General features: G+C 48.7%; 1 protein-coding gene across 2 annotated transcripts; it reads left to right on the top strand.

The window, feature by feature from the left end:
* The first annotated feature begins 193 nt into the window (after window positions 1-193).
* LOC124205412 (protein bark beetle-like) lies at window positions 194-12,763 on the top strand. Of its 2 annotated transcripts, XM_046602838.1 has the most exons (15): window positions 194-985; window positions 1,728-1,885; window positions 2,020-2,213; window positions 2,942-3,084; window positions 3,558-7,551; window positions 7,629-8,441; window positions 8,512-9,450; window positions 9,521-9,732; window positions 9,809-10,164; window positions 10,241-10,366; window positions 10,482-10,502; window positions 10,641-11,098; window positions 11,166-11,812; window positions 11,887-12,128; window positions 12,196-12,763. In XM_046602838.1, the coding sequence occupies exons 1-15, from the start codon at window positions 707-709 to the stop codon at window positions 12,359-12,361; spliced, it is 8,748 nt and encodes a 2,915-aa protein (XP_046458794.1). In that variant the 5' UTR covers window positions 194-706; the 3' UTR covers window positions 12,362-12,763. The 2 variants fall into 2 exon arrangements, with proteins under 2 accessions (XP_046458794.1, XP_046458795.1); XM_046602839.1 differs by lacking the exon at window positions 10,482-10,502.
* The last annotated feature ends 160 nt before the right edge of the window (window positions 12,764-12,923 follow it).

The following is a 12,923-nucleotide window of genomic DNA, read 5'->3' as shown; positions in this document are numbered from 1 at the left end:
GTTGTTGTTGGCAAAACAAACAGCAATAATAAACCCTTCCAAAATAACAAAATTTGAAATTTTCAAATCACGATAATCGTATTTGAAAACGCTAGATGGTGTTCGAATGCTGTTATCTACCTGTTTTTCTCAACCACCCTCCTTCTCCACACGCACATTCCTTTTTAGTCACGTGACCTGTTCTTCTACCTGCGCTCCGTCCGTCCGTCCGTAAGCTCCACAAATCCCCCATTGTTGGCCGGCCCAGTGCTGTCAGTATATACCTCCTCTTGAACTCCCTTCCTTTTTCTTTCTTCTGTTCTCCTTTTCATCCGCATTTTTTTTGTATCTTCACATCCCACAGGTATACACGCCCCGAGGGAGTTTACTGTTTTTCATCTTAACTTACACAGTGGCCTCTCTCGTGTGTTGCTGAGGCCGTTGGGGTGGGGGAGAGAGAAACGGTGGAGTTGGCTGCACATTCAAGACTCGGGAGAGTTTCAAATGTTGTGAGGCGGGGCAGTTGAGAGTCGACCGTTGCCCCGACACAGTGCTGCCAACCTACACTCGCGCTACCTGCAACTGTCTAACCGAAAATTTCATTCCAATTCCTCATTGCGATTTCGTTGCTAAATCGTGTGATCTCTGGTGCAGGGAAAATGTGCCCTTGGTGAGAAAAAAAACGTCCAGTCGATTAGACAAGAAAAATTTTGCAAACGATTTAGAGATGAAGCCTGGACGCTTTCATTTCACAAAGTGGCCGACGACCACATTGCTGGCCGTCTCTTGTTTCCTTGTTATTCTTTGCCATCATCGAACGGTGAGTGAGTCCATCTTCAACCCAAGTGTGACGGACAGTCAGTTCATGACCAGGGCACACAGTCCCTACCACATTCGTGATGTGATTCATATCGAAAAAACGGGTTCGCTCAACATCGAGTCGGGCGTCGTCATCAACTTCCATCCAGGTGCGGGGATTCTCGTCAAAGGTGCCCTCATAGCCAAGGTAACACATTTTGAATTTTCTTAAAAATTTGTTATAACAATTTTACAAGTTTAGTGAAGAGAATTGAATTCGTTCCGGGCGGGGTCGTATCGTTTGGGAACTTTCTTCTTTGTCTCGGATTCAAAATCCAACGCATGAAAGGGTTTAATTTGAATGACCCACTTATAATTCCATCTTTGATCGATGGATGTGGTAAAGTAAATTTCCTTTGGAAATTATTTGAAGCGTTGCCAGATATCTGTCTCGTACTGTGAACAATTTGGTTTTTGTCTCTCCTTCTTTTAATGCGGTTGTTATATCAAATTATTGGTAAATCATCTGCGGGTTTCAATGTCCATGACGGTTGTGGTTACGGGTTTGTTCCCGTATACACAAGCACATGTCCGAAATTAACGAGGTGAACGTCCTAAACGAAAATGAAAATGTTTGGTTCGTTTCTTTTCGCCTGAGAAAAATCCACCTGGCGTGAAGGTGAACTCTGATTTTTGTTTGTTTGTTTCATTTCTTAACGAGGAGAAAGTCTCGAGACTTGTGTTCATTTTTTTTTTTTGAGGAGTGCCAAGATAGTTTTGTCATTATGCAACCTGATAACACAATCGTCGGTAGTAATTTCACGTTATCACGCAATGGAAAACATGGACGACACAACGGAAGTTGAATGACTCATCTCTGCGTTCATAATTTTAATTCGCCTTTTTTGTTTGTTTGTTTGTTTTTGTTTGATTTTCGTCTGCTAACACAGGGCAATGCAGACGCTAGGATTGTCATGAACGCCATGGAAACGGGACCTGCTCGGTCGCTACCTGATGTCCGGTTAGTCGATGGACCTACTCCATTGTCCGGCCGTTTGCAGATCAACCATTTGGGTGAATGGCGTTCCGTTTGCACCAACTCTCGGAAGTGAGTCGAATTGGGGCGTGGTTTTAAAAAAATAATAATATCCAGCCGGATGCTGCTTCTGTTATTCATTCATAAACATAATTCTTTGCCTTTTTTCTCTTTTATTCATCCTCCCCCCCAACCATAATTTTTAGCTGGACCGTGACGGATTATGAGACAACCTGCCGACAGATGGGCTATAAAGGAGGACGCTACGTCCAATGGATGGACCGCGTCAATTCCTCATCCAGCCGTCCTCTCCTACTGGAAAACCCGCGATGCTATCCAGGCGGATCCAGTCTTTTCCAGTGCGACTGGAATTCCAGAAGAGTCGGCGCTGGCGTATGCGGTAAGAGAGCCCGTCGATTTAACTCGGCCCTTCATTTATTTCTTGTTGCTTTTCCCATCGACCATCCCATCGGCAGGCCACTGAACTCTGCCAATCCTCTCCTTCGCCCTGTGCCTTGTGTAAAGACACGCTCGGTAGAACCGATCGCATCCGGTCCAGGGTGGTTTTGAATAATAACACGTACTATAAATATAGCGACGTCTCGTCAATAAATCGGTTGGTCCCTATGAAATATGGTCCTAGCGGTTTGTGCGGTTTCGTACCTTGGAAAACCACCGCCCTCGTGTAGCGAACGAAAGGAAAAAAAAGACAACAACAACAAAAGAAATGGCTGACTCAGAAATCACAGCCGTAATAGGATAGCTCGACTGTTACCGCGGTCTGCCGTTGCCGTCTGTGTGTCACGTAACACACAATTTCCGGAAGACGTTGCGAGAGGTAGGGGGGGGGGGAAGCGAAGAAAAACGTGACTGACGGAGCCGAACAATAGTCGTGAGAAGTAACAAAATGATAACCCCCTTCTCACCCCCGCCCCTCCCTTCTTTGACTTATTCCGTTAAGAACAAAAAAAGCATTGAACAGCAGTAAAAAAACCGTTTTCTTTTTAAATTTGAATAAATGAAGGAAACAACGTCTGGAAAGCAACGGAAATACGTTGCGTAATTGCTAATGATAAATTATTTTGTTTGGCTTTATTTCCTTATAATTATTATAACCATTGCGTACAGATTACCATCCGGATTTGGGCATGGAGTGCTCGGGTTACTACTCGGCGGAATCGGGTCTTGTTGGCACCCGTTGGCGAGGCATCCGCTTCGAGCACGCCCGACACAAGAAGGACCTGACGCAGGGCAACACCCTCTACGTCAAGGTGAATATGAGCCTTCAATAAACATGTTCAATTATTATCATTATAATATTATTTCCTTCTCGTTTCTTTTTCTTTTTTCCCCCTTCTTCCAAAAAAAGAAGAAAACGAAAATCAAAAGCGGAAACCGCAGAGCGCGCGCCATCACTTTTGATTTCCGGTCTTGTTTTAAAAACTTGTGTATTTGTTTTATTTGGGGGGTAGCTATTTTTTCTTTCTTCTTACTATCATTTTTGAGCAAACAAGAAAGGATATTGCGCACTGGTTTTATGAAGCCTTGAACCATACGGCTGGATTTTATCTCTTAACGAGATAAAGGCCATCAACAGATAACCCTAGAGGATAAGATTGTAACAAATGGTGGCCGTTCTAGACCGGAAATTTACTAAACATTTTCCCTTATTCTAGTATTTCAATAATCTTATAATAGGACCATTAAAATTAATTTGATTGAAATTTTTTTTCTGGTTTCAAAGATGTCGGAATCTTATTTGCATTACGTGGACATTTTGAACGCGGGAGTGGACCGTGACGGCAAAATCGTTTCTGCTCTGGAGAGCGTCGGAGTGGCTCCACAAATGGATAAACTCCGGGTTGAAGGATCGGCTTACAACGGCATTAATGTGACGTCACCGGACTCTCCAGTTGTGATGCGCGGAGCCACCGTGACGGGCAACGCCGGATACGGAATTTACGTCAACACGTCCAGCGGTTCCGTCCTGTTGGACGCCTGCACAGTGTCCAACAACGGCCAGGAAGGTGTCAAGTACGTCTTTCACGACACCAGACCGGGCGATCAGTCAGGAGACGCCGTGGTCGGTACCCACGACCTCTGCACTTCGGCCAGCACATCGAATCCCGTTTACCCGCTGCCCATCCTGGCCGAGAGCTACCACGAAAGCATCGCCAATGCCCGCTGCGAGAAGCGATTCACTTCGACTCTTGGCCAGGTTTTGACGCTCCATTTTGTTTACTTAATGGCCGACAAACCCGATGCATCCGCCGACGTTGTCGTCCACGACGGACCGGATTCCCGTTCGCCGCTCATCGCCAAATTCTCAATCACCAACAGCACCCGCCCTCAAAGTGTCACCACGACCCGGAACGCCATCTGGATCTTGTACACGGCCCGGGCTTCCAGCCGGACTGTCCTACAGATGGAATTGACGTCCGGTTTCAGCAAAAGTTACGATCTCAATTTGACCAATTCGGTCGTGACGAGCAACGGCGCTCGGGGCGTTCTGACCGAGAACATTCGATCACTTCTGCACGTCCAGGGGTCAACGCTCAGAGAGAACCGAATGGCCGGCGTTCAAGTCCTGGACGGCGCCGGCGATGTCAATGTCACTTCCAGTTTCGTCGGATACAACTGGGGCGACGGTGTCAACATGACCTATTCCGGCGGTCGTGTCAACGTCTCCTACTCCGTCATCGAATCCAACAGGGGCCATGGAGTGGTCGCCTGGTTCAATCAGAGCTCCTTGAAGCTGGCCCTGAATCAGGAGTTTATCATTGCCTACAACACCCTGACGGCCAACCAGTGGACATCCGTCATGGTCGGCAACTTCTGCACGGCCGGAAGCGTCAACGTCAGCGGCAACATCTTCAATCAAAGCCAATGGAACGCCTTGGAGATCCTTTCTTGCTGGAATCCTTCCGCTCCTATGAGACAAATTCACGTCGGACACAATCAGTTCCACCACAATCAGCGGGTGGGATTCGTCATGTCTCCCGCCGTATCCATGGTGGCCGTCATCGAGCACAATCTCTTCCGCAACCATCAGCAGGGCTGCCTACTCATCCGCAATCCGGACGCTTTGGAACTGGAATCCCTGTCCAGCGATGTTTTAGTGATCAACAACCGGTTCGAATTCAATTCCGGCTTGTTCGTCGCCAACCTGGGCCTGTCCCAGTATTCCGGCGACGCCCAAAAATTGTTTTTCACTCGCAACTGGATCAAGCGGAACAGCATCCGGCAGCCGTTCAGTTCGGTCGGACTCCACCCGCGTTCCAGAGTCGCCGCCGTTGTCGTCGTCGGTTCCAGCAACGTCAACGTCACCCGCAACATGATCGACAATCCCGACTCCAATTACGAAATCGGATCCCAGTTGGAGGACCAGCAGCTGGAAATCTCCGCCGTCCGGAATTGGCTCGGCGGCAAAGCCGAGCGCCACATCTACTACCGCCTTTTCGACCGCAAGGATCGCTACAATTTGGCCCGCGTGGCCTTCAAGCCGTTCCTCCTTCACGACACCAATTTCGACACGGACGCCGAGTCCAACATTCAGGATTTCGTTCCCACGTTCGTCACGCCGGGCAGTCGAGAAATCGGAGGAGAAGTTACCGGACAGGAAGAGCTTATTGATCCTGGTGTGTATCACGTGACTCGAGACATTGTCGTCCATCCAACCGGTCGACTGACAGTCGCCTTTGGGGTAACTCTCCGCTTCGAGCACTCGCTGGGCATGATGATCGGTGGTGAATTGGTGGCCGAGGGGTCCACTTCGACCGATGGAAGCATCACTTTTTCGCTGATGGATCGCTCCATTAGAGAGAATACAACGGTGGAAGTGCCCGTCAGGCTGGTGGGGGGAGCCAGCAACGGTGAAGGTCGCCTCCAAGTGAAAATCGCTGGCCGTTGGGGCAGTGTTTGCAACGAAGGCTGGACCAGGCAATCAGCCGCTGTGGCCTGCCACCAGATGGGACTGGTCCTCAACCCTCGTGACTGGTTCATCGACTCCAGCCAACTTCAGTCTTCCATCGGACTGGAGGATCCCGTCTTGATGAGTCACGTCGACTGCTCCGTGCTGGACACGGACGTTCGATCGTGTTTCCATCAACCCACCGTCAACCAAACGGAAAACTATTGCGGTCACGACTTGGATGTCGGCCTGCGCTGTCACGACGTCTCGTGGGCTGGATTGCGTTTTGGCATGACGGCCAAGAAATCCGTCCTCAGGTCGGCCACAGTCGAGCGCGCCGGGCTCTTCGATTATGCCACTCATTCGTTCCAGCCGGCCGTTCGTATCGATTTCCACCATCACGTCCTCGATCGGCTCCGATTGGTCGGCAACGATCACGACGGTCTGGGAATCATGTATTCGGATATTTACTATCCGGAACGGATTCCCAGCTTGAAGAACAGCCACATTTCTCAGAATCGCGGCCATGGTGTCAGCCTGCGCAGTTTGGGGCTCCAGCTGGCCGAGTGCCACATCGAAGACAATGTCGAGTCGGGCATCCATTACAATCCGATGATTGCCCGTCAGGAATTGCGGGAAATGGTCGGCTGGCTCAGCATTTTGAAGGCCAACAAATTCATCCTGATTCCGGAGACGAAGGGAACTCTGGAACTTGTGCCGGACGAGCCCCGCTACCTGAAAACGAGTCGCCTAAAAGCCAAAGAGGAGGTGGAATCGACTCTCATCATCCAGACGGATCAGCGCAACGTCATCGGCATGCAGGTCATCAATCCGATCCAGAATTCCAGCACGGAATCCGTCCTCTTGCTGGATTACGGCGACTTGAGCAACGAAGTCTGGAACGTTCGCGTCAATTTGACATCGTTCCCGACAGTCAGCAGCTCCTACAAGTTGACGATCAAATACAAAAGTGGACAAGATGCCAAGGGCGGCATGCTCATCTTACTGACAGCTTACAGGCGGACGGATTTGCAAGTCCAGCGATCTCGACTACTTACTGGACCCATTCCCATGCTGTCCATCTCGTCGACCAACATCCGGCGCAACGGCAAAGGTCTCTCATCTCTTCATTACAATTTGTTCCTCAGTCCGGGCGGAAATCATCATTACCTCCGCAAAGCCAACGAGACGATCCAGCTGATCGGATGTGAAATCTCCCAGAGCAAAGAGGAAGCTGTTCTGGTTCACACACCTTATCGCGATTCCGGACGTCATCCGCTGGCCGAGATCAAGTACATCATGAATTACACGACGGTGGCGGACAATCAACGGGCCATCGTGCAAAACGGCCGGGATTTGCGGGATTCCAACAACCTCTTCCACTGGATTCTACAGAACGACACGATCCGCAACAACCGGGGAGGCGGATTCGACATCCGCCTGCCTTACGTGCTCCAGTACAACGAGAATTACACCCACTCCGTCTACGTGGCGGACAGCACCTGGACGGCCAATCGACAGTTCGGCATGGTCGTCGGCGGACACTTTGCCCGACTCAACATGACGGACAACATTTTGGAAGATAACGAAGGCCAGCCGGGTTTGATCAGCTTCCGCGGCATGGAGAAGGAGATGTTCATTTTGCGCAATACTGTCCGCCGGAACACGGGCAACTTTATGGTCGAATTTGACATGGACAGCCAGTCGGAAATATTGGGCGAAGTCTCCGCCTATTTCACCCGTAACGTCGTCAAGGACAACGGCCACGCAACCCGTTCCATGATGTCCAATCCGCACTTGGCCGCTTCCCACGCCGTGGCGTTGAAAGGTAATTTAAATTAAATTTGTGTACATAATTAATAATTAATTTAATTAATTTTAATAATTTGTTATTGTCGTTGAAAGGTGTCCAGAAGGTGAACGTCACAGACAACATGATCGGCCCCAACACGGCCATGGATTACGAACTGTTGGCCGGAATTCGCTCTTCCAGACTGGACAATTTCGTCAACGTCCAGCGCAATTATTGGGGAACACCAGAGCTGGAACACATTCGCGAACGCATTTTCGATTTCGACGACTGGAACAGTTACGCCATCGCTACATTCCGGCCTTATTTCCTGGAACCTACGTGGGATGGTGGCCAGTCTGTCTTCTCTGATATCCTCCCACCTATGATGGACGTTGAGCGACTGGGCGGGCGACTCTTCCAGGACCTCGTCCTGCTGAGACGGGACCGACCGTACATCGTCCACACGGATTTGACGGTCATGCCCGGCGTTACACTGACCATAATGCCTGGTGTCGAACTGGAATTCTTTCCCAGCGTTGGCATTCTGGTCCTGGGAGTCCTCCACGCCGAGGGACATTGGGAAGCGCCCATCAGAATGCGTCCAGCAGCGCAGAATTCAGCCATGACGGTCAACTACCGATTGACTCGTCAAGTGACAGCTGGCCAGGACGACAATGTCCGATTGTGCCTTGAAGGACAGTGCCTCCCTGGAGCCCGGCAAGGGTATCTGGAGCTTTACAACCGGACAACGCAGCAGTGGGTGCCCGTCTGTGACCGTCGATTCACCGAACAGAACGCCCGGGTCGTTTGCCGACAACTCGGTCTCGACACCTTCCACGAGTACAAGAGCTTTGGACGTCGTTGGGAATTCCAGCTGGCCACTCTGAGTCGTGTTCGTCATTGGCCGGAACCCATCCAGTGCATCGGTAAGGATTTGTTTGATTTTATTTTTAACTGTTTCCCCAATCAATTTAATTTATTCTTTTCATTCAATAGGAACTGAATCGAGACTGGACGACTGTGATATTCGATTGAACGGCCAGGTTTGGGATCATATCTATTCTTGCCCGTGGGACAGCGAAGAGTTTGTCTTTGTCGATTGCGGTAACCGGACGTCGGAAGCATCGCCCAGTTATTGGGGCGGCATCCGCTTTTCCGTCTCCTCGTTCGAGGACAACTTGGTGGAACTTCGTTCAGGACTGCCCGTTCATTTGGATCCCAACTTGGAGCGCCATTCCCGGCTCTATTACGTTCACATCACTGGCGCCGGAATTCTTCACGGTGAAAGAAGCCCCGCCGTCTTGTCCGTCCATCGTACGCCGACCATTCAACAGGTCAACATCACTCATTGCGCATCCGATGGTATTTCTCTGGTTTCTCCGTCGCTCAACTTGCCATTGCTGGACAACCGGGTCGAGTACAACGGCGGAATCGGACTCAGCGTCCTGATGTTGAACGGGGAGACCCGCGATGCCGATCTCAGCGCCTTCAGTCCCCTTCGTTTCGCTCGGGGTCTTCCGTACAACACATTCGGCATTCTGGACGCTTGCGATCCTGGGAAACAAGTGATTGTCGAGGAGCGTATCTTGGTCTATTATCGCTACGAGAACCGGCCGGCTGATTGCGTGAAAATCTTCACCAGTCGCTACGGCGTCAAAACCTTCGGCTTCCGGCTGTTGCAGCTCAATTTGGTCAATTCGACCAACCAGCCGTGGGACCCCGACTCCTTGACGCTTTACGACGGCGACATTTACAACATCACGTCGACGGTTATCGCACAAATCGTTTCCACCACCACCGGGCCGGCCATGGAGAACCGATTGTATCGGAGCAAGAAACCCAGTTTGAGTTTGAAGATCCATTCTTCCGGCGATGATGGATCGTACGGTTTCATAGCGGAGGTTATCACTCTGCCCATCGCAGCTATAGGATTCGGTATAATTTATGGTTGACTTTCACTTTTTAGCGGCAGGTGTAACGGAATTTTTAAATTTTTTATTACCAGGTCGAGACATCCGCCACAACATTTCCTTTTCCGGATTTTTCCACAACAGAGCGGGTGCTGTGTACTATTCAAGCGCCGGCGAGATCAATCCTATTTTGACGATGGAGTGGAATCAGATTGTCGACAACGGAGCCCAGCTCTATGGCAATTTCAGCACATCAGAAGCGGCTGTAGCCCTGGACGTCCAGAATATGGATTCTCTCTTATTCAGGGTAAGTTTCTCTTTTATTCTTACGATAAACTAATTCGTATTAATCATTCCGTCTGTTTTTTTGTTTTTTTTTTCAGAATAATTTGATCCGGCGCAATCAAGGCGGATTAAAAATTCAATCGGATTCCAACGGAGTTCCGACCGCGCTCAAAGCAGTTATTCACAACAACGTCTTTGCCGACAACAACGTGACGGAAACGGTTTACTTGCAAGGCCGTCGCTCCAGTCCCTATCAGGAAGTCACGCTGTACCACAATTATGTCACGAGGAGCAACGTCCGCTACAAGAACGTCATGTTGCTGGATCAAGTGGTGGCTAACCTCACCGAAAATCACATCTTCAACAACCTTGGCTACCACATTATGGAAGTCTACGGCTTCGGACGCGTTCGTCTGCCCATCTACCAGACTTTCTACCACAACAGCTTTCACAAGTAATTTATTTTTCATCATCGAATCAATCGGATTTTGAACATTTTTTTTAACGGGCCCACCATGTTTGGATTACAGGAATTACGCCATGGATCGTGACAGCCGTGGAACCGTCATCGCCGGAAGCAGCGGGCAGCGCTACATCAACAACGTTTTTTACAATCCGGACAATGATTACGAAATGATCGCTCTGAATTGGACTGGGTATTTTGAATCTTCATTCTGGATTTCTCTTTAGTTCTTTTTTTGCATGATTTTGTTTTATTTCTCTTTTATTTATTATTCACTTATTCCTATCACTATCCTGGAACCTATCCAGCAACGCTACTTGGGAAGCGAGGTAATCTTTAATCTTCCTCTTCGTCTCGATTGCATGTTGAATGTCTAGTTTGTTGTTTTTGTTGAACGATGAAACCCTTTCATCAAAATGTTTAATGTTTTAAAAATTAATCTTCTAATTATCTAATTATTGCGGTAGTTTGGAGATGCAACGGACGGCCATTGAAGCTGGAACTAACTGGTGGGGATACAACACGACGACGGCCGTTGTTGGTCGCATCCGCGACTTCCGGGACATACCGGAATTGCTCCAAGTTCGCTTCGAGCCGTATTACTTGAACAACCGCACCGTTCTGAGTGGCAAATGCGATCCAGGCTGGACGCAGGTCGGCGACACCTGTTACGTTTACATCGGCGTACCCATGAACTTCTCGGACGCCAAAGAGTTCTGCAAGAAGGATAACGCTTCGTTGCCTTACTTGATGAACAATTATTACGGCGTCATGGAATTCCTCATTTCGCAGCAAGTCGGTTTCGATTACTACGCCCGAGTTTGGGTTCAACACCTGGACATGATCGGTCAGTGTGTCGTTTTCGTCAACCGTCGAGTGGAAAGGTCCCCTTGTGATTTGTTGCTTCCGTTTCTCTGCGAAGCCGGTGAGTTTGAGCTTATCCAAAAATGTATTGTTGGAATTGTTGTTTAATTCTTTGATTTTGTTAACAGATCCTCATGTAATTTTGGATCCCCTTGGATGGACGGACGACGCCTTGACAGTTGCCCTTTTGGGTGCCTCAGCAGCTGCTCTCCTCCTGATTATCCTGTGCGTGGCTTTTTGGGCCAGCAAATCCAAACACCGTGCCGAAGAGCGGTTTGAGAGACGGAATTCCATCCGAGGATCGATTCGTTCCATCCGCTCCTTTAACTCGTTGGCTTCGAGTTCCGGTTTCTTGGATACGGCCGGCGCTCGGCGGAAGCCTTTGGTGCCCCCCTCCGCCCGTAATGGAGGCAGTGTCGACTCCATCGCCAAATCTCAGTTCGAATCTTCGGTGGAAGACAATCGTTCTTACAGCATTTACGACGCGGAAGAACATCCGGCCAACACGGTGGGTTTGCCTCAACCGCCGCAACAAGGTTTCTCCTATTCCCAATTGGATCACCGAGTCAATCGTCCAGCGGGTCAAACGGCCGTGGTTAATCACCATCCGAACGGCGGTCAGTTGACTTTTGAAAACCAGGGATTCCGGGACACATCCACCTACGCTTCACATCCGGAATCTCGACCGCCTTCCGACATGTGGGGAGATTCTTATTCCATCGACGCCCAAAGCAATATCACGACCAGCGTTAGCGTTCATCATCACAATGGAGCCGTAAGTTGATTCATTTTTATGATTTTATGGTAAATTTGTTTTTCTTCATTCTTTTTGGGCTTTTCCAATTCCAGGTGAGTTACCATCCGCAGCCAGGCCGTTCCATAAACGAGCCAGACTACAGCCGAATCCGCTCAAGGAGCGAAGCCGGTGTTATGGACAACTATTCGACGGCCAGCGTGATAACTGATTCAACTTTGGCCATGAAACGCGAATTGGACGATTCGGATGCCGCCTCGGCCGTCACTTTGCCTCAATCCAGACCAAGACCCGATGACGCATCCGGCCAAAACAAAATGCAACCTTTAATTAACCGGTATGACAAAAAAGGAAAAACTTGCATAAAATTCATTTCCTTAACTCAAAATGTTGAATGTTTACAGGCCACCAATGACTACGCGTTCGCAAACGCTGCTGGAAACGAATTTCGATACGGGAGTACCGGAAGTGCCACGACACGCAGTCACCACCGGCTACTTGGCCTCATCCAACGAAAATTTCTTCTTACCCCATCGGTCCAAGAGTACGCCTCTCGAGACGGACATGTAAAAAAGACCCACGACGATGATCTCTCCTTCTGATTTGTATACTGTATGGAAGTTAAACTCCATAGTCGTGTTTTCAAATTTGGTATGATTCCATGACGTCTAAGCTGCCTTATTTGCTGCTTTAATTCTTAGCCAAATTGTGAGAATTTGAAACAAGTAACAAAACATCAAGTCTTTGATACCAACAATTCCGCCCAAACACGGACATTGGAACTAATGCAACCAATTCCGGAATTAATTTTAGTGCTTCGTTTTTTGTTTTATGTCATCATCGGGGATTTCTCTGTGCTGTGTATGTATGATTAGTTGTCTTCCAATTTACCTGTATTTCAAGGTTTTTACATGCAACATGTTTCGTAGATGATTGCGCATATTTTGTAAATAAAATAAACCATGAATTTGAGCAGTTTTATTTTAGATTTTACTCAACTTTTGATCAGCAGTGTTTTTTTGGCCAAATTGTAAGAAATTGAGGAAAGCATAACAGCCTAAATTGTTGATTAAGAAAATGTGAGCTAAAGTTAATTGATCAAATTGCAAAAATAAAGCCAGCCTTCGCTATA

This window comes from Daphnia pulex, chromosome 10 (assembly GCF_021134715.1).
Source record: "Daphnia pulex isolate KAP4 chromosome 10, ASM2113471v1".
Lineage (NCBI taxonomy): Eukaryota > Metazoa > Arthropoda > Branchiopoda > Diplostraca > Daphniidae > Daphnia > Daphnia pulex.
This window is presented reverse-complemented; position numbering and strand designations above follow the sequence as displayed.

Bases quoted from the DNA above. Each gene is read 5' to 3' on its own strand.
- LOC124205412 (XM_046602838.1), top strand. From the start codon at position 707: ATGAAGCCTGGACGCTTTCATTTCACAAAGTGGCCGACGACCACATTG. The intron at 1,886-2,019 runs GTGAGTCGAATT...CATAATTTTTAG, and splicing joins GTTTGCACCAACTCTCGGAA to CTGGACCGTGACGGATTATG. The intron at 8,442-8,511 runs GTAAGGATTTGT...TTCATTCAATAG, and splicing joins GGAACCCATCCAGTGCATCG to GAACTGAATCGAGACTGGAC.